The following is a 22,055-nucleotide window of genomic DNA, read 5'->3' on the forward strand; positions in this document are numbered from 1 at the left end:
GTTCTTTGTGGCTACTGATAAAACTTCACCCTGTGTACCGTGGTGCAACTTAAAGAACATTTCAGTAGGCCGGCTTAGTCATTTTAACGTTAATGCCAAGCAAGTTAAAATGCCCAGAGAATTCCTACCATCATAATCTCATATCTTGAGAGTAAATGAGGATAACATCAGAATGAGTCCTATGCTACATTAGCGATGTAAGCCTGTTCTGTAAAGTTTTTGTTCAAAGGAAGTTTCCGCGTAGAACAGGAAGATCTGATATGCAGTAACATCCTCGTCGGTTTGCTTCCACGCCCTCAGATTAATGTATGAACCTCCCTTTGGCGGTTAGTTAAACACAACCTCACTTAAACACAAAGTACAACTCTGAATCCATTTTTTCCCCTTGTATCTCCTTGTGAATGTTCTTGTGATGCACCGTTGAGGAAAGAAGGTGTAAATTATTGGTGGATGGAGCGAATGTAATCTGACCACATTCAAACAAATGACAAGTTTCTGCTCACAAGCAGGTCTGCTGATAGTCTTTAATCACCAGGCGACGTTTTCTGATAAGAAACATTGTTGAGTTTTTACAAATCTTCTGTTACATTCAGCTTGACATTAGTGCGTATTCGTGGGAATAAGAACAGGAGTCAACCCATTAAAGAACCCATTAATAACAGCGACATCTCCTTATCAAATATAACTCAAACTTTAAGAATCAAATGTTTCACAAATACACACTTAATTTGCACTTTCGATCATGCTTTCGTCATTGCAACAGAGGAAAGAAAGGAGTAAGATGACTTTTTAACACATGAAAATACAGCATTTTGTGCATGACAAAAACACTTCCTTTTAGAATGTCCTCGGCACCAGCAGAGTTAGTTGTTTTCAAGAGATTCCCTAGTGTTTCCAAAGCTCTGTGGCTAATGCTATTAGCTCTATATTTGTATATTTGATATAAAACATCAACATGAGGTGAAAGTAGAGGCGTTGCCCTCCAAGATACACATTGTGAGAGCTGAAATAGATCAATTATGAAACACATGGTGTATTGTGGGTAGTGATTATTACTATAATGCCACAAATGGCAATAGTTTCATTGAATGTAAACGGGTCGAGAAAACAATGCAAAATTCATGTGAAAGGAGTTTTTAAGTTATGAAAAAAAGAAATCAAAATCATGTTTTCAAATTAGAGTCCCTCAAATGGAAACTATAAGACATGATTGTGTAAGCTTCACATCTTTTTGACAAGGGCTGTGCTGTGGTTCAGCAGCAATCAATTAGGCCGAACAGGTTTGCCTTTTAGTCTACTTTTGACTATCTGCCAAATTAGAAACCTAGTTTCTAAGAAGCTTTAATCTGCCACAGACACAGTGCTACACCACTTCATACCTCAGACACATACACGTCATAGTACTTGAAAATGATTAAACACAAATACCATAAACACCATTAGCAATAATAGAGGAAAAGTCTTGGGTCAGGGTAAAGAGTATTGTGACGGTACTTTGACAGATCTGCTGCTCATCAAAAGTCTCCCAATTCCATTTTTAAAACGAGGGAACAAAAACAAAGTAAGAAACAAATATGAGGTGAGAAAATGTTGGCAGGGTAAAAAAAGCACATATGGAGAGAGGTCCCATTGTAATAATTATCATAACAATCGCAAATCTCCATGTCATGATTTAAGTGCGGACGTAACTCTGAATATTCTAAAATGGATTAAAGTGCTCGTTAAATGAAGCCATGCTTTGAGCATTAGGGCAGGAGTCGGCCACACATTTGGCATGATGCGGTAAATTATGCACCCTGCAAAATATCATATAGGTAAATGTGGGTAATCAGCTATTTCCCTTTAGCTCCATAAGCTAATGACCCTAACCCTAAACTCCCAAGGGAATTAAGGTCACCCACAATAAGGAACCGAGTGGAACCACATAATCCTCATGGAGCTAGAACACCATCCAACACCAAAGATCAGAGCCCCCGTGTGTCCACTCTCTCAGGGTTACACTGACATGCAGTATGTTGATTTATGATGAACACTCCACACCATCGAGCCACAAAACCTGCTCCTCCTGTGACTCGGTGGGTGGAGCCAGACACTGGACATCAGCCCACTGTTCCTAATGCTCAGTGGGTCAAATGTCATCTACGTACCTAGGTGTATTTGACAGGGTTTTTATTGTTCTCAAAAGGTCATTATCTTAACATTTCGGTGAATTTTGAAAAGTAATGGATAAATACTGGGCTAAAAACAATAAAACAGAAGAGTTGAACAGTTACAGAAGTCTGTTCCTGTGACAGGCCTGACATGGATATTACCGATGGTGTTGGGCATAAACAGCGCTCGGGTGAAATGAACTCTTTGACACTCCTTCATCATATTTGAGACCATCAAATGTTTGTAGACACATTGTGTGTGGATGTTGTGGATCAGAATGGCCGCCTGGTTATGCAGAACGCAAAGACGTCCTCTCGCTGTGTCTCCATCGAGTCGCCGTCGCTCGCTCACAGCTCGCCATCAGATCGGGTGTCCGCTGCAGAGGAGCCTGTGGGCCGGAGGAGAGCTCTGTGTCACTGTAGGCCACCGTTGTCAGGGGCGACGGAGGGCGATTGCTGAGCTGCTTCCTGCTGGTGAACCTCTCTGACGGCCGAGATGCGCGTGAGCATGTTCTGCAGAGTGGTGGCGTCTAGGGGTTGAGAGGTGTACCAGCGGGAACTGTCGAGGTCAGAGATAGAAAGGAAACAAAAGAAGTAAATACAATTGCTGTACATTGTCTTTTTCCTTGTCTCCATAAAAAAAAATACGTTTGACACATTCAGAAAAATGCTCATGCGTTTCCTTCATTATCTATTGCTTATGTCATCTACATTTCCATTCAACTGCTTTTCATAGTTAATGTGTCCTGGATTAGAGTCTCTATTTCAATGTTTTTCTTCTGTATGATGCGGTGGTTTGAAGCAGCCTTTACTTTACTTTCACTTCTCCGTAACACAATGACATGCTCAACGGATGTCAACGGATGAGAGTAAAGCAGTAAAGCCTTCCCTGCTTTGCTGTACTCTGAAACCATTCAAATCTCTGGCATTTGATGCCCTATACTCGTTAATGTGTAACAATGTACTGTTTGCTATGCGCCATACAAAAAAAGTGCATCATTTTCATGAAAACTGTTGCCATATCTCCATAAATCTTCTCAGTCTGAGACAGTCTTGACGATCTTACTTTGGAGAAAGAGAGCTCAGAAAGGAGTTTGACTACGTTTGTGTGGTGCTATTAATACAAGATGCACTTACTGTTGTCCAAGTGCTACAAGCTCATTTGAGAAATCAAGTCACAAATAGCATGCAAGGTACAGGCTAGAATTAAATCTTGATTCCTTTTGATGTCCTAAAAAGGAGCACCATGAAGCGCAGTGAATCTGCAGCATGTTTGAGGGTGGAGAGGAAGCCCTGGGAATGAGGGACACATTGGTCAGTGGGTCACCTTACTGTCAGATGATGGACTCTGACCTGTTGGTGTGCACAAGCTGCTCGGGCTGCAGGAAGAACACGTCAGTTCTCGTCTTCACCGACTCCGGGCTGTTAGGGAGCATAAGGGACAGAGGTGAAGCTCAGTTGCTTTACATGTCTGCTTTTGTCTTTATTTGTTAGTTTCCAATAGGTGTGTGTGTGTGTGTCACCATCTAGAGAGGTAGAACTCATAGAGTCTGACAGGACAGTGCAGAGGGTTGGCAACATTTTCAAGCATCTCAAGGTCCTCTGCTTCCCCTCCCTTTCTCTTTCTCGATCGCTCTAATGGGAAAAAAGGGGCATCGCCGTGTTATAGATATCATTTTGCAGTCTAGAAGTAAGGTGAATCTGATCCATTAAACAATACAAGCGTTACTTGATATACTTTGTACTAAATTAGGTCAGTGGGAACATCTAATCTGTTGTTTAAAGCACAGCAGCACAGGCAAACCGCTCTCATCAGCAGTCCAGTTTAAAAAGAGACCCACCTGCGTGTGGCGTGGAGGTGCTGCCCCTGTGGTATCGGAGGTAGTCGACTTTGGGGGCCCCTTTGCAGGGTTTGGAGTGTCGGGTGAAGTTGGTAAAGGAGAGACTTTGGTGCTGCGCCAGCGTGGTGAAGCCAAAGTGTTTGGTGCAGAAGAAGAGCAGCGTGTTGAGCAACACTATGGGGGAGTAGGCGCCCAGCTGCTTGCACTCCCACAGGTAGGACTCCGCCACACGGGAGGAGGCAACCCCACCTTCAGGGGGAGAGACAAAGCAGGGGAGGAGCTGAGTGCCCACAGCCGGCATTGGGTGGCGACCAGTTCAGGGCGCCTCTGCTGCATGCTGGGATATGTTTCAGCATGACTGTGACACAATGAATGAGGGATGGATCATTTTCATGAAAGAAAAAACTACTTTTGTCCAGTTGGTTGCAGCTTAACAAGCTGTAAACACAACAATGATGTGTTGAAAGACCCATTATTATAAAAAATATGTAGATAAGTGCAACTTTCTGAATCCATCACAGAATAAATCAATTAAAACTAGAGAAGTAGTTATTTAAAGGAAGTATACTGGATGGCTATTGAGGATAAAGATTTGACGTCACTGATCGTACCACCAGGGAGAAGTCGAGGCTTCCAGAGGGACAACATCCCGCTGATCCTGGCAGCAAACTGACTGTACAGCTCGTCTGTGAAGATGTTCTCTATGCGGCCCTTCATGAACAGATACTGGCCAAAGAGAGGGTCACAGGACAGAAGGCATTAATAAGAAACACACACAAAAGAATGAAGGTGTGTGTGTGTGTGTACCTGTTGTATCCCCAGACAGAGGTAGAAGATGCTGTCTGGGCTGTAGGTCTCTCCATTGGGCCGTCTCACGTCTCTGATGAAGTAAGACAGAGCAAAGCTCAGCTCAGCGGAGTCGCACTCAATGACGTCTTCTTTAATGTCCACTAGATTGGCTGCAGGGGAAGAGACCACGAAACACAACTGGTATGGAATAAAAGAGGTGACAATGGATCTAATCGATGGGTCAGAGGAAGCGCCCCAACTGGGATGTAAAGAGAGCTGCGGCTCACATGGTCTCGGGAGTTTGTTCTGTTGCCGGACCCAACTCCTCCAGGCTTTGACCCCGTACAGGTGGTTCAGTTTGGGGGCTGCTGGAGTCACCACAGGGCTGCGGCTCACAGTTCGCCTCCGACCCTGGATGGATGGAAAGGCAAATGAACGCTGGGCAGTGGAGGAACCAGTCGACGCGACGGGCAGGTTGACTGTGGCACAACACGCACGTTAAAGGCTAAAGTCTGGCGCGTGGGAACATTTTGGTTCTATGAATGCATGTGATATTCAATGACGCGCTGATGGGAAGGCAGGCGCTCTTCGTTAAAACAAGTTCCCTGCAGCAAGAGGATCACAGAGGCGCCTGCAGGACCACTCGTCCGCCTACAAACTGGAGTCAGCAGAATGAGCGCTACATCAGAGGCTGATAACACATGAATGACGTACTGCTGAACTGTCCTACCCGTCTGCGGCCGGAGTAACCCTCTCTGGGTCTCTTCACGCCCCTGCGTGGAGCAGGCGATATCTGGTCCAACGGATCTGTTGGAAAAACACACACAGTGACTTTCGGTCATGGAAGTCCTTAGAGGGAAGAAGGAAAACTGAAACCAGGTTTGAAGTCTGATCCAAACTTGTTTCTCTCTTAACATAAGAACAGGGAAAAAAATAATCTCACTGAGTTCCTCAAATATTTTCTAATCTGGGAAGCAGATGGTGACACTCTTTCTCTTATAATAAAGAAAGCTCGTTTTTTTAATTTTCTTTCACCGGCCAGAATGTATTTCAGTTAATATAAATTTCGCCCCATTTTCTTAACAACTTAAGGCACATGTGTTTTCTTTCATCTAAGTTTGTGTTTCTGCATTCATTTAAATAATACGCAATCTGTCATTTCTAGGTCATTCAGCAGTGATGCGATTCACTCGCACCCCCCACTTGGGCGTCATAGTAAGATGACATCTCACCATTCGGGATGTCCGCCTCCAGGTCCATCAGCGGAGAGGAAGGCGCTTGAGGGTCAGCAGTGGTGGGTGGTGGGTGGCCCGTGGTCTCCTCTGGTTGGGTATTAAGTTGGGGATGCGCTGACTTAGGGATGCTCCCTTCGCTAACAGCAAGCGGCAGGTCAGCTTGCACCGCTTTTTCAGTGTCCTCCTCTTCACGGATTACGGGAGTGACCCCTTCTGACTTGTCTGTGTTAAAGGAACTGCATTGGTCTGCAGCAGCCACACAAAAACAGACAGAGATGAGGTGACATTTTGCCGGCATAGCTTTACATTTTTGAGCACTTGGGAGTAATACATTTTAATACTTACTTAACACGAGTGCATAGAAATGAGGACAAAAAAGGCTCTCACCGGCACATGAAACAGGCACATCGTTTGGCTTTTCATCCTCAAAAGCGACAGGCTCTGACTGGACAGATGCATCTTTCATTTCCTTCTTCTGTGGTGGTACCACTATGGGTACTGGAAGCTGGAGAGAACAGGAGGAACAGGTTATCATTGGATCTGCTCTGGCACATGCTCAACACAAGGCACAAGGCAGAATTTTTTTCCAATTCCTAGAAGTAGTGATGGGGCGTACAGGTACGGGTATGGCCATTGGAACAGGTGTATGCTGGGAGTACATGTTCATAGGCACTGGGATGAAGATCGGTACTGGAACTGGCACAATCACCAGATTGTCCTGCCCTGCAGAGGAGCTTACTGGGGGCAAAGCCAGAGCTGGAGGAGGAAATGAGAGGAGAGAGATTAGGCTCAAACCCCCCAACTGTCTCCATGACAACACAGAGAAAGATACATTATCTAAATATAAGAGGATAACTTCAACTTCTACATTAAGATGAAATATGCTGAAAAACAATGTATAATACTAATATGTTTAGTCACGGTGCTGCATCTTAGAAGCCAGAAGTGAGAACCTAGTTAAGAGAGGCTGCAGCCTTTGGGTCAATCTCAAATCAAACTAGTACATGTGAGGGCATGAAGACCGTTTCATTTTCATTCAAATATTCAATAATACACGCATTAATAACACATTAATATTGCAGATGGACAAATTGATCGATAAGTCAATTACTCATTGATCTGAACGGCTGTAGCAGGCCATCGGTGGACCAACTCATGACTCCACTGATACCTGGATTCATGCAAAGCAACAAGCTTTTCAACTTCTCTTCAGACTTGAGGAGGGAAGCTACAGCACAGCAGACCAGTGCTTGTTTCACACTGGTTTTGTCCTCTTTCAACTGCCTGAAGAGCTCCAGCTAACACATTAAGCTGCACCGTTTCTGCCTGATAGCAGCGTGCCTTCAGGCACTATTCTTTATCTATGAGCAGAACCTAAAAGAAGTGGAATCATGTCCACCTCACGAAGTTTGTCTATAATAATGTCTATGTTTGAAATGTTATTTATTTTAGGCCCTTTAACTGTAAATGGTTTCCTCATCCGTCTGCTGAGTATGTACTAATCAAAAATATATCGACCATTTTATTTGAGTTTAAAAAAAACATCCATACTGTATTTTATATACTGCGTATTCTGCCATCCAAGGCATGTCAAGGGGCATTCAAAAAAGGAACTAATTGAAATATGCAAAAACAGTGGAGAAGTCCCACCCACAACAGACAGGAGGTTGCAAAAGAAGTAAACCATTTGTTAAAGATGCACCAATGAGCTTGAATCAACTCAAGCCGACGGAATTAAAGTCAGCTTTGGCTCAGAGGACTCGTTTATTGAACTTTGACACATACATCACACGTTCATAATAAACATCAATATAGCTTCACAGTACAAATAAGGTCAATCACTCACACATCACTTGAAATTAAAGGTATCCAGCATCTTTAATTCCAGCAAATTGATCTTCAATGACCGAATTGTGCCCCAACCTAATTGGTTCATCTCTACTGGGGGTACCGATTTGGTAAAACAAAAACAAAAAAGACTTAAACAAAGTATTATTTAATACTGATTCAGTGCTTGAGTGTTTTGTGGAAGCACACTTAGCAGCACTGTTGCCTGGATACGGCTACACATACCTGCATTTTTATGTTCGGGCAAATATTGTTTGATTTGAACACACATTTTTTTCCCCTTGTTGTAAACAGCATATGACTTTCAAAAAAAAACAAATATTCAAAGTTTATTCAAACAATGCAGTATCCCTTTAGTCATATGCATCTGGGCGAACAGGTAGGCACAAGTGACCTGAATAAACGTGGAACAGCCTACATAAGGTATGTTAGAGGGATGCAGCAGTAGGAAAACATGTGTATGTGTACACAAGAACAGTTTAAATAACATAAACAAATCAAGCATAACAAACATCAGAATTATAAGGTTTAGGGCCCTCGACAAATGTGCCAATGATCAGCTTTAATAAAATATATTAATGTGTCATGACAGATTCATAAAGGAGGTATTTTAACTTGCATGTTACAGCACTGTGTTGTGGGTTAGTGAAGCACTTAAGGAAGTATCTTGTCTTGACTGTTAGTCCATCAGCCACTGATCACACACCACTCTTTTTTCTTTTAGGAAGACAATAAACAAAGACGGCCTCAAGGACCAGTTCTGTATAAATACTGCCATCAGTGATCAACGGGAATAACAAAACACCCCTTTAAGTGCGTCGTGTCCTTAAACCGTCAGTTTGCAAATACAAATTCATGTAACTGCTGAAGACGAGATGGTGTTCAGCAATAAGGTGTCAGGTTAAACTGAAACGAGACCAGAGCAGAGTAGTGTAGGTGTGAACACAGCCGGTTAATCCTGCAGTGTAATCTTTGTCCGGGCAGAAGATACCTTCTTGTGAAAGCAGGTCACGAGGCTGTGGAGAGAAAAACCTGGTGACAAACTTGACTCTCTTGAGAAGTCAGTTAAATTGACTTGGAAAAAGTACATTGATAGGAACAGATCATGTCAGTACTGGGAGTTTAACAGCATAATCTGGGATGGTTTGGGCTGCATGAGGTAATTATCTGTAGATTAGGCAGTTTAGAGATGGGGGGGCAGCAGTAAAATGTATTATAGGCCCATAAAAATATGGATCAGTTTTAGTGTATGGTTTATTTAAAATATTTTATATTGACCATTCTAAGTGGAATAAAGTTGTGTAATTGGTTTATGTTCTCCTCAAAGCATCATCAGACCTCAGGTTGCTGGTCTATTCCAGCCTTGACCTGTTAGTTTGGATTTAACTCCTGTATTCTTCAATTCTGTCCTTTGTATGTCGCAGCTTCAGCTTCCATTGCAAAGGGCTGTCAGCTGGCAAGGTAAAGCTTTGAAATGATTCTTATTATAGGACGGACTATTAATTACTATTACTACTATTAAACTGATTGATTTCTCTTTCTGTTGTCTGAAAGGCTGCTGCTGCCAAAGTTCAAAGAAGATAATTGTCTGTTTCTCCAAACTTGGCGACTGCCATGTACTTAAGTCAATTAACTAAAGTAGTTCATTTCTACATAGGAAAAAAAACCAATTAAAAGAGCTAACCCATTAATTAAGTGACAATTATTGCAAATGGCATGCATAGTGATCAAAGGAAGAATCCATGGAGGGTAGACCTGTTATTCAGGAAGCTCACCTGGTGTATCCGGCTCAGGAGCCGTCTTGTAGATCAGTCGGGTGTGGTAGATTTCAAAACAGGGCACAGGACAGAGGCTGGGTTCTCCTGAACATGTCTTGCAGTAATACGACGTCTTCCTCCTCGCTGTCCCAATCTCCTGCTCGCAACGCTTGCTGTCCGAGTGCTCGCCCTCTTTTGAGTCATGCAAGTTCACTCCCTTCGTCTCCTCCGACTCATCGGTTTCCGTCACTGCCTGCTCCTGCTCTTCCTGCTCCTCCTCCACCTTTGACTTTTTCTCCACCCGCTCCTCTTCCTCCTCTCTCTTCCTCTTGTGTTGTGAGCAGACCTTGCAGTCAGAGTCGGTCTCCCTCCTGTCCAGGAAATGGCGTCCGTTGAGGCGCGCTGGCACGCCGTTAGGCAGCTGGGTTTCTTCCTGAGGTTTTGGGGACGGCTCCGGCGACGTGGATGCTTCCGTGGATGGCTGGTCAGGTAGCGAGGAGCTATCTAGCAGAGCTGGTGCAATTATTGAAACAGCTAGTTGTGAACAACGAATGATTGGATGAACCAACAAAAGAAAATGAATGAAAATATATTAGATGGTGTATAGGGTTGTGACAACGACCCTACAAAAGGCCATCCAGCCATTGCTAGTAAGATAACAAGCTGCTTTAATAGTTCTATTAATACTAGGAGTTACATTATTCATATTATTGAGAAAGTTTGCAGTGGGTATTAGCACTGAATGATACAAAATATTCTAGACTGAAATCGCAAAAATCTTAAGTCTGTAACAGTATTTGGCACAGTTAGTCCATCTTCATCTTTAAATCATTTGTTATTATCAAAATGTAGAATATCATCTTTGTCATGGCAAATGTCTGATAGGTCATACTTAATAAGAAGTTGATATTATCCTAATATATCAGTCTCTCTTGAGTGGACTGGGACGGCAACAAAGCTCCACATCATATCCCACAGTGCACCTTGCTAAAAGCTCTCACTTTGCTGACGATTCAACTTCTCCAACAAACTGATCGGATATTATGGAAAAAGTATGAAACATAGCAACTTCGGACACCCAAAACCACAAGCTGTTGGTTTGACCAATCAGCAACAAGGAGATATTGGAGAGAGATGTTTCCCACACACACCAAGCAGAACTGAAGCCTGAGCACAGAGACAGCAGATATAATGTCAACGCTCACAACAGGAAAAAAGGAAGTATGAAAGCGGGCAACATTATCTCAAGATCAATTGAAAATAGTCTACACAAAACAATGTCCAGTCAGTAGACCATATACACATCTGGTGTCTGGACACCGTGGTGTGTTTTAAAGAAACACGGGCACATTCCCAAAGTTTCACACCTCAATCCGGCCGTGCAGCCGCTCGGTTTGCCGTCTGGACGAGGTGAAACACCTGGACGACGCAACATGTGTCACTGGAATTCTTTGTTTTTTTTGTAACTACCTGTTAAGTCATCGAAGGGCGTGGGGAGCTGGCACATGCTCTCTTGGTCCATGGTGAAGGGCCGACACAGAACAGACTTATTCTTCATCTGACGTCGGCGGGGCGTCGGCACTCGCATGGCGTCAGTCTGAGTGCTGGCCTGGAACAGACATAAAAGTAGAGCCAACCTGGTTCTTGATCCGGAATATGCTGCGTCGGGTTGTGTCACATTTCAGGACAATTATCAAATCTTATTATGACCTTTCAAAAAAAAAAAGTGACAACTTTTTCTGTCAGCAGGCGTTTTTATATTTGTGTATCACGTCTAAGAACAAACGGACACACACAGAGCACGTACATGGTCTAGGTTCTTGCCGTCAACATTGGAGGTTGGAAGTGATCCTACAAGAGAGGAATACAAAGAGCACAGCATTAAATCCCACTGTGAGTAATCCGTATCATAAATGTAGAACATCAACTGAGTGGTAAGGCTCACCAGTGAGAGCAGTGTCTGCTGACACACTGGGCTGAGAGGCAGAGCCATTGGCCAGCGATACGACATCGGCTATGACAGGGTTCATCTGTGAGGAGTGGTGGGGCTGCGTTGGTGCTGGATGAGGAGACAAACATACACAGGTTGGTTCCTCTTTGGTAGTTTACCATGTGACATTTCTACATTTCTTACTCCTTCTGTTCAATGTCATTCCTTCCACATCATACGCTGCACGTACTCCTATGTACATGAACACTGCTATTCAACATCATACTGTACAAGACAGATGCAGCAACACAATTTACCGTGCGATGTTTGCGGAGTCGGTCCTGTGCCGTTACTGCTGCTGTGCTGGCTTGCCTCAAAATGCAGGTAGCAGTACTGCTGCAGGCAGGGCAGGTTGCAGAAATTACGGACTGAGCTCAAACACTGCAGCTTCTCAGCCATGTAGCCCTGTTTGCGACAAGTATCACACCGACCCATCTGCGTGGGACAGGAGCAGGAGGGAAGATGAAGAAAAACAAACATAACCAGTTTGAACACACAGTCCTGCACTCCTCTGGGTTCAATGGCTAAGAACGCACAGTGCAACAGGTCGCCTCACCCCATAGTAGAGCACGGTGAACTGGGACATGCAATGGGGTCTACAGAACTCCTCCAGCCTGCCTCCGTAGTGGCTGTGCAGCATCTTCTGGCTGATGCCGGAGCAGTAGGTGCACGGACGCCACGGATGATCCTTGTTACGAAATGTCAGGTCCTGCTTGAAAAGTTGCTTACAGCCTGAAACAGAGGAAGGAGGGACCTTACCTTATACAACTTACTTTCTTCTACAGAAGAGACAGGAATAACAATGTACCAGAGAAGCTGAAGGTGTGAAATCATGTCTACTCACTTTCCCCGCAGAAAATCAGGTCCTGTTGGTTGTAGTTGATGGTGTCAAAGAACACTTTTTCCTCTTTACAGAACTCACACACAATGAGGATATTCTTCTGGGTTTTATACTGCTCACAACACGTCTTACTGCAGAACATAGAAATATGACCCTGAAAGAAAACAGCGAGGATTGACTGATTTATTATCATCATGGTTGGTTGAGTCATCGTGCATAAGGGTTAGGGTTATTATCCATATATGCGTGTACATGTGAGCCGAGTTCCTTACTTGGTGACTGAGTAGCAGCGGCTTCGTGTTGAACTGTTTGCTGCACTGATGGCAGGTCAGCTTTGAGGTGTCACTAGGTCCGCCCTGTGCTGGTTTCCGGGGCGGATCAGCAGGTGCTCTGGCCTGGGCTTGCCCGGGGACAGAGGGGGAGGACATGGTTGGGTAGGGAGGCACCAGCGGGGGCACTGAGGTATGACTGGGATGGTGGGCCTGGTAGGGGAGTGAAGATTGGTGGCCCTGAGGGACGGGAGGGACTGAGCTGGCTCCTGCAGACGGCCCTGGTTTGGGGGCTTCTTTGATGGATGGCTCCTTGAGAACGGAGGTTCCATTGATGAGATCCGGCTGAGAGGTTATACCGGACTTCTGTGAGGATCAGGTGAGAAAAAACATGGAACAGGAAAGGTCAAATCTATGACATAGTTTAAATCAATAGACCGTCCATCTATGTTTGTTGGATGCAAAAAAGTTGATACGCCATTTGTGCCTTTACCCTGTATATAGTGACACAGTCATAGGAGCAGAAGTTCCGAATGGTGCCGTCCACCATGGCCAGATGATACTGAGGAACAGCTGTCACTTTGCACAGGCAGCAGGGGAATGAAGTACCTACAGGAAAAAGGTAGAATTAACCAGACCAAACTGCTAGCATGTGAGCATGCATGGTGTGTAATAATAAACAGTGAACAAGAGAATTGAGCTGCTACACAGCTGACAAAAAAGAACGGTAAGATCAAATATATATAGCGTTTGATCTTACCGTTATTTTATTTCATTAAAAAGGTTGGGTGGCACCATTAATGTTTGATTTCCATTGATCCTTGCCATTAGTATATATTTATCATAAACCTGTAAGGAGACCGTGATTGCTGGGATGAACTGAAGCCACTTCTGCATATACATCTGTGTGAGTCCTTACCAGTGAGGACGTGTCTCGGTGGTCGACTGCGTTCCACACAAGGAGATGAACAGTACAGTTGCACTTTCCCCTTCTGGTCTCGTTCCATGATGGTGAAAGACACTACCGCCATCTTGTGACAGTAGGCACACTCGACAGTCTTTCTGCAATTCTACGAGGAAACACAAGTCGAAGATGTCTACATTTGCTCGCCAAACAGGAGTGAAGTGTTTGACTTTTGTAGTTACACGATTTGTAACTTAAAAGTCACATCCTGTTGCCATTTGGAGCCACAAATATCAGGTGAAGATGAGCTCTTTTTAACGTGTCAAGTTGACTACTACAATAGCAATGTTGTTCGTTCACACAGGTTGACATTATAAAAGGGCAAAGGTGCACTGAATTCCACACCTTTCTAGTTTGTGTCTTTAAATGAATTTGGTTTTTTAGTTAAATCATTTACATAATTCACATGTTTTTAACAAAATATCCTTTTCCTTCCTTTATATTTGTGTGTATTAACCCTTTAGAAACGCCATCAGAAAAGGTTTCCTGCACACAGTCCTATCAACAGTGATGTGCAGCAGCAATCTAACGGCACCAATATATATTATATTCACCCCCCCCCCCAACTTTTACACAAAAGAATACCTGTTTGTACGTGCCAATACAGGTGGGGCCACAGAAGTTGAGCTGCGATCTGTCGATTGTGAGCGTCTGACAGGCTCCCGAGCTGCTGCTGCAGTAAAGTCCACAACCTTCACAGCAGTTCATCGCTAGGTGCCGCATCTTGCGCCACGTTACAAAGCAGGCATCACTGCAGAGTCTGTGGAGACGACCTTGATGGGTGACCTCGTGCTCAATCTGCTGCAAAGACGGTCAAACAAAAAGAGAAGAACGGATTAGACCGTACAGTGAAGACGCAAAGGACCTTGAGGATTCACTGCCAACGTGGCTCCTCTGCACCTTTGCTTCTACTTACTTTATTAGAGACCCTGCACACACTGCAAACGGGTTTGTCTGTTGGTTGCTCTGCCGGCTTCTCGGGCAGCTTCTCTGGCTTCTTCTCTATTCGTTTATTAGGGATCTTGTTAGCAGGTTTCTTTTTGTGTCTGAAGACAGACAGACAGAACTGGCCGCAGAAGTTAAAGACGGTGTTGTTTTCGTCTCCTGGAATCGTTATCGTGTCTCTGGGCTGAAGGATCTCCCTGCAGAGTTTAATACGGCAGTAAGGTCAGCGGAGTGAACACATACAAGTACAGAGAGTTACATGTGGAGGTCAAATAGCTTAGACATTCAAGCTTAAATGTTTGAACGCAATAGTATCATTAAGTATTGTTACCTGGATAGAACTAGAAGCCAGTATGAAACGGTTTATTTTTGAGTCATGCAAAAAATATCTGCATATATAATTAACATAATAACAAGTGAGACAATGCTGGTATCAAGAAGAGACAAAGATGGACCTGTTGCACTGGAAACAGGACCGGTTCTTGCTGGCCGCAGGCAGATGACCACTCAGACAGACCGTGGAGCAGAACAGCTGCGTCGAACCTTTCCTTTGGAATGCTGTTTGGCCTTTCAGCAGAATCTACAGGCATTTAGAAAACCACCAACATTGGACCAAGAAATAAAACCCCAAAAGGTGCAGACACATTAAAAGCATATATATATATATGTATATATTAGGGCTGTCAAATGATTAAAAATTTTAATCAAATTAATCAGAATTTTCAGTGGATTAATCATGATTAATCACCTGAATCCTAACCATTTTTTCTTTCTGAAATGCATAATAAAGATAAATAACAGGACACAGATACATAATTATCATTATTATTATGATATTTTTTTTTTTTTACATAAATACATGTTATTGATATTTGATTTTTTAATTCATTCCAGAAAATAATCAAATCAATGTTATTTGATAAGTTAGAGACTGATTTCCCTGCATGGCTCTAGAAGGGTCTCGAGCCTCTGCAGTTTATCCCACTCTGCTGTGAGTTTGTGCTCCTGCAATGACCAGACATGACCAGACATGTCAACCCTCCCGATGTTTCAAAGCCCCTCCCGAAAATCTCCCGGACCGACCTTTCTCCCGATTTCCACCCGAACAACAATATTGCTGCACCACCCGTCACTGGGCGCGCCGTTTCAGACCGAACAATAATAAAGGTTACACCTTAAAGTCAAGCGCGGCGATTAGAACGACTACCACCCCCATTTCAGTGTGAAATATCCCCTGTTTTAGAACAGTATTACGGGTCTCTCCAATGGTCTTTCCTCTATCTCAGCGCTGCTCTTTATTTATTTTTCTTAGCAAAGCTCTGCTGGGCGGAGCTTTTCTTCTTCTCTGTTCCGCTGCGCGAGAACCGGGGGGAGGGGGGGGGGGGTGCGGGTTTCTGGCGCAAACGACTTGCTGAACCTGACGGCCTGACGTATGCCTGCAGGTGGCAGTAATGTGTTGTATAGGATGAAGTGCATTCCCTAGAAGAAGAGGTTCTTTCCGGACCTGAATAATTTGTCACACGTGAAATGCGTCAAAAAAATTGACGTAATTAACAACAAACAGCTAATTAACGCCGTTAACGCGCTATTTTTGACAGCCCTAGTATATATATATATATATATATATATATATATATATATATATATATATATATATCATGTTGCAAAACAATCTGATCAATGCAGTACATATTACACATTAATAATAGTTTTTCCTTCACAATAAGGACAGCTATGTACCTTAGAGCAGCCACTGCATCGCACGCTCCCCGGAACGGAGGGCAGGGGCTGGCGGGGTGGAGCTGGTATCAGAGCAGGTATGGAACTTGTGATTGGAGCTGGCTGTCTGAGAGGGAAGGAAGCCATGCCTTGGAGTACAGTACCTCTACCTGGAATAAAGATGGCTGTCGTTGTGGGAGCTGGGACTGGTGCTGGAACTTGAGTGGATAAGAGGGGAAAAATGAGTTGAAAAACCAGATTCTGGTAAACCTGCGAACAGTGGAAACGACAATAGAACTGAATATCTTGTTTGAATGCAGTAGTTATTAACGCTTTGAGGTACACATAAGCTATCATTTGTCTGCCTATCTGATATTAAAAAGGTCCACTGTTCTCCACTCAGCCCCGTAAATCCTGTCTTCCCAAATCAAGCGAGCGGCGCTGCATGTGTTATATGTTGTTTTACCAACTTCCAGAGTACCCTTGGTTTGCGGTGCACAAAAGCACAGAAGAGATTCCTTGATTAAATCCACGTCATCAATTACAAAAGGCAATTGATTTGCTTGTGTGTCATTATGTCTGTGCAATGGCTGCCGCTGGTCAGAAGAGGCACTGCCCCAACGTTAAATTTAAAAAACTTGCCCACAATCTTCTAAAGAGGGGAAGTGGGTAGCTCATTCCCATTCAGCTCAATAGCAGAGCACATAGTTTATGTTATTGAAAAAGAGCTATTTTCCCAACAATAACAAAACAAATGTAGGTTTAAATTGTGTTTGTTTACATTGTACCAGTAGAACCTACATGTGGGACAAGTCATCCAGATTTGAGATCTCTCTTGCAGATTCACAGCACAGTTGACAAAGTTCTTCATCCCTCCTTGCAGGATATCTGTCCTGCTAATCGATCCAACTACAGGAGGATTTTAGTGCCAGGGTAAAAGTTGGTAAAAAATTGTTTTACAGGAAAAATCAGAAGAAGCGTCAGTTCCAAATGTGGAGGTGTTTTGGCAAGTGAAAGAGGGAATATAAAAAAGGTCAGCATACCACCTAACATTTCATTTTGACAGTATAAAATTGTTTGTGAAACACTACAAAAGCTGAAATATGGTCTTACTACGCGTGCTTTAGAAAATGCATGGACGAAGAGAGGGTGAAAGCAGAGTGAACATCACAGCTCCTGCCAGCAGAAACCAAACTGCACACAGCATTTCTTGTTCATGCTTTCAGACTGATTAGCTTCCCACATTAGCTTCTATCTAATGTCCCAATCATATCCAACATACAAACATGAACAGGACACTACAAAATGCCAACCCAGATGTTACAATGAGGAAAATAGGTCCCAACAAATGAGTGAACTCACCGGTAGGGGACGTAAAGTTGCTCCCTCCACCCACGGAGTAAACAGAGCTGATCCTCAGCTCCTCCTGAAATGTGCACACAACAAAGAAATACGATGTTTTTTTAAATGGACCTTTCCAGCCAAGTATGATTTCCAAGTATTATTTAAGTTATATAATGGAATTATTGATTTGAAGACAACAAGAATACCTTCTAAGAAAAAATTATATAATTAGTAACAATCAGCGCAAGATCCAAACATGCCATTTGACTCCGGAAACACACACACACAGATTACAAATTCGAGCCTTAATAATGCACTTCTGTGGGAGAATCCCCCACACCTACCTCCTGATTCTCCAGCTCCTCTTTGATCTGTCTGATGGAGCTCTGAGGCAGTAGAGCTTTGTCGTAGCCCTCATCTATGGGTTCGTCTTTAATATTGATCGTAGAAGACAATGCAGGATTACTGTCTTCTATTGGAGCTGCTTCGCATCTCTGAAATAATAAAAGTATTCATAATTAGCTGCTGAAGGCTCAAATATTTTAGAATTGGAGTAGCATGACAAGCTTTCCATATCCCTACGTCTCCCTCTTGGCTATCTTCTGTCTCCTCCGTCTGGTTCAGGACGCCTTCATCTGATGGAAGGGTAGAAAGAAAAATCTTCAATTTAAAGAAATATAATCCATAATATAGAAATAAAACACCAACAAAACAAACAAGGCTTACATTTCCACGTGTCTCGTTACATGTGCTAAGACCAATTTAAAATGATGTAATAAGACAACACAACATGCTTTGCACTGGTGGTAGCGTCATCTCTCCCAACTCTTGCCTACATCGCAGATTCAACATACTCATCCGGTCCAACCAGAACCCATTAGTAAAGACCACTGCAGTCACTTACAGTGCACCTTCATGAAGACAACAGACTTACAAGATACAGATAAAAAAAAAAATTTGAACATTGAAGTAGAGGCCAAGATATCCAGACTAATGTGCTGCTTATTGTCATACTTATAATACTGTCCAACTTCTCTGTGAACATATTGCTAGAGTGTTTGTGTGTGCAAAATAACTTTTTATCAACTTGTATGGCTAATAATAAATACTGTACAATAAACCATAATGGCCATAATGAAAATCTTTCATGAGATCCTCCCTGCCTGGTTGATGCCTACGTCATCGCCACCGTAATTTTTTCTCAGACTGCGGGAAACTTCCTTTAGAGTAACAGGGGACATTATACAACTGTCTTCACATGCTGAATAGCAATCTGTGACAAATGAACTACGCCAATGTTAAATATGCCATTAGTGAGCTTTGTTGGCCTTTACAACGGTCTACATTTTCCACATAAATGCAGCTTTCTTTACCTTGGCTTTTATCAAGCGTGTGGTCTTTTGAGGAGTGTGAGGTGTTAGCAGACACTGTGCTTTCTCCGCTTTCTTGCTCCTCCTCCTCTACCTCCCCCTTGTCCTCGATGGCCTGACCGACAGAGGGTTCACCTGGAGTTGTGTTGTTTGCGGTTCCTTGGGCAGCTTTTCTCTTTGCATTACCCACATTAGCGCCCTCAAGGCTGTCATTTGGCAGGGCAACCTGCCAGTCTTCATCTTCTTCCTCCTTCACCTCATCTTTTTCTTCTTCTTCTGGCCCAAACGCAGGAAGGCCATCTAGTGCGTCATCACATGCAGCCCCTCCACTTTCCTTAGTTCCCACGCTAAACGAGGAGGGTAGGACAGTGGAAGGAGAGGACGTGCAAGGCAAGGATGACTCCCCCGCTCCCTCATCCATCTTATCTTCTTTGCTGCTGCAGTTGCTATCCTCTTCTTCTACCAGTTGGCCTTCCCCTTGTGCTGAGGTGTCGTCACCACCCTTTGCTTCGTCCCGACCTCCACTCCGGGAAGAGCTGGCAGAGCCCCTGGAGGAGTCAGCAAAGTGTCCAAGCCCCATCACTTCATCAAACACTCTGGACAGACGCTCCTCGTGCTGTAGAGGGGAAAAAAAGATTTTACTCAGTTCCACTTTTGTGTAGTGTTCCTGAATTATACAGTGTCTTATGCATTTATATAATGGTTTGAGTATTTATACATTTTTAATTGGAAGGGGGCTTTAATTGTACCTTTTTTTCAATCAGTTCTTTGAATGTTTTATTACTATTAACTTTATTTGTTGTGTATAAGTTTAAAATTTTCTTCATTTTTCAATTGAAAAATGTTGCAATTTAGATCCAACTTGAGAGTTTGGCTCAGTGTTTTGACACCGATTTGAAACTATTCCATTTAGGATCCAGTCTACACTGTTGTCTCTTTCCAACCATAGTAACCAACCTACGATCCCAGCAAGTATGTTTAAAAGGTTATGTGTAACCTTAGTGGAAAAATTTAATGGCCTGTGTAGATGTTGTATTTGTTTTTCATGGCAGGAAAAGTACAGTAAAATCAAACCAATCTTCTCCATTTAAAAGCATGTAAAGACACAAGCACAATACCAAAGGTGAAGCGATTTCAGTCACCTTTAATGTTGTCTTTTGTTACATCTGGGCTGTTCTTGTTGTCACGTGTCCAAATGCCTGCCACAGAATAAGGTACTATACTGGTCCAACTACCAACCACTGCTTACATTGAAGGTCTATCCACTGTGGACTGGTAGTCAAGTCAGCCTCCAATAACAAACCCAGTTTCCATGCAATTGTCTGGAAAACCAAATCCATTTTATAATAACATAAGTAAAGTTTTTTTAGCGACACATACAAGTGAATTAACCTACAGTATAGTAGAATTTTGAGCAGAGAAGAGTGAATATGGTCTCTCCTACTGTAATGAGTAGAGATGAGTATGTCCCCGGCTAAGAAGAGGAACCATACAATGCCATCCTCCCCTCACTGAATACATAGCTTCGTGTCCACTTTTAAGGGCCATATTAACCTCAATGTTGTCAATGTCTTGCTATTATGGATTATAAAGATACGGCTGTCCGGTGTGGGGAGGTCGTCCACTAACCCTGTTGTAATCCACGAAGACATTTGCGTAGTTGCTGGAGTTAGCCAGCCAGGGGATTGTAGCGTGAGGCTAGCTAACTTAATTAGCTAACGTTAGCTCAGAAGGGCTCATCTCAGCCAGAAGCTAGCCCTCCATCACTAGCGGTAAATGTCTTAATGTGGAGCCAGATATCCACTAACCCATTTAACCGGCCGTCTGTGTGCTACATGGAATACATTATGTTTATAGGTCTTACCTTTAACCGTTTAAGTCTAAATTCTTCCGACTCCGCCATGTTTAAATTATTATGCTGCAGATGCCGTGCTTTCAATCACCCGCCCTTGTTTGGTTATGGATCATGTACTTAAGCAGCTAACATCACTGACTAAAAGAAAGCTGCTGTACACTCACTGAAGAGACGCGGCTACTTTAAGTCGCCTAACGCCAGCGGGTTTGGTAAAGCAACTGTCGAGCAAGTCAAACACAAAATAATTTACGATACAACTTATTTTAGAAATATGTTGCACATAAACACAGTCGCGGTGTTTAGTGGCCTCTATCGGTGAGGTTGAAGAATGCAACTAATTTGCAAGGGTTCACGCCGCTTCGCGTTTTCTTGTGCTTGAATTTCTTTCCCCATTTGTCAATAGTCGGGTTCTCAACTTCTCCCAAAGCAGGATGGGTAGCCTGCACCGGTGACCATTAACCACTTCTCCTTCCAACCCGCGCATGTATCCACACTTCAATGGAAAAACGCTGTGAAGCCAGGCTTAAGTTTGTCCATTGTGGGATACAGTAGAAAAATGGCGGCATAACATGGTGGGCCCCGTTGAAAACACAGTTTATCGCTCTTTCACACGAGAAGCGCTCATTTTCAAATGGCGTTAAACTTATAGATTCACAGTTTCAGGTTATTAGCGTTATGGACTGATGAAAAAATAATTAACATTGTATTTTAATGGCTTCCAATATATCCACTCCTACGCTGGTCCTTTAAAAAGAAAGACTATGAAGAAGAAGGTGGGGAAATACAACGTTAGCATTACCGTATTTTGGGGGGGCTCTTCTCCGTCTTTTGACATTGCAGGAAGTTGTCAGTTATGGTATTTTGCTCATGGAGAGATCATACATATGTCACTCAAGCATCCGCTTTTTTAAAAATGCCTATTTACTATTACTTTTCTGGTCCTCCGTGTAGACGACGCCACTTTATCAAATGTCGTCCACAGAAAAATACGCCCTGCTGTATTCGCGTCATTACGGTAATTGCAGTTTCGAATATCCACGGAACAGGAAATAAAGGTGAATGTGGTATAGATTTACTGTGATTAATTCAGTTGGAAGCACATGAAAATAACAAAATCTATAGTATTTCCCCATAATAT

General features: G+C 43.2%; 1 protein-coding gene across 7 annotated transcripts; it reads right to left on the minus strand.

The window, feature by feature from the left end:
• Window positions 1–510: 510 nt before the first annotated feature.
• Window positions 511–21,878, minus strand: LOC119227962 (zinc finger MYM-type protein 4-like). 7 transcript variants are annotated; one of them, XM_037487182.2, is made up of 30 exons: window positions 21,717–21,878; window positions 19,066–19,678; window positions 18,275–18,327; window positions 18,037–18,186; window positions 17,711–17,774; window positions 17,150–17,257; window positions 16,370–16,566; window positions 15,085–15,209; window positions 14,601–14,826; window positions 14,270–14,485; window positions 13,640–13,790; window positions 13,214–13,329; window positions 12,724–13,086; window positions 12,455–12,605; window positions 12,167–12,342; window positions 11,868–12,045; window positions 11,566–11,679; window positions 11,428–11,471; window positions 11,091–11,229; window positions 6,632–6,771; window positions 6,403–6,520; window positions 6,013–6,261; window positions 5,511–5,587; window positions 5,068–5,191; window positions 4,799–4,950; window positions 4,603–4,717; window positions 3,992–4,240; window positions 3,674–3,785; window positions 3,504–3,572; window positions 511–2,709 (listed from the first exon to the last, which is right to left on the minus strand). In XM_037487182.2, exons 1-30 carry the CDS (start codon window positions 21,750–21,752, stop codon window positions 2,565–2,567), a joined length of 4,770 nt encoding a protein of 1,589 aa, XP_037343079.2. In that variant the 5' UTR covers window positions 21,753–21,878; the 3' UTR covers window positions 511–2,564. The 7 variants fall into 7 exon arrangements, with proteins under 7 accessions (XP_037343079.2, XP_062413365.1, XP_037343078.2 ...); XM_062557381.1 differs by lacking the exon at window positions 21,717–21,878 and adding an exon at window positions 20,927–21,411 and having other exon boundaries at window positions 14,270–14,482; XM_037487181.2 differs by lacking the exon at window positions 21,717–21,878 and adding an exon at window positions 20,927–21,411.
• Window positions 21,879–22,055: the final 177 nt, after the last annotated feature.

This window comes from Pungitius pungitius, chromosome 14 (assembly GCF_949316345.1).
Source record: "Pungitius pungitius chromosome 14, fPunPun2.1, whole genome shotgun sequence".
Lineage (NCBI taxonomy): Eukaryota > Metazoa > Chordata > Actinopteri > Perciformes > Gasterosteidae > Pungitius > Pungitius pungitius.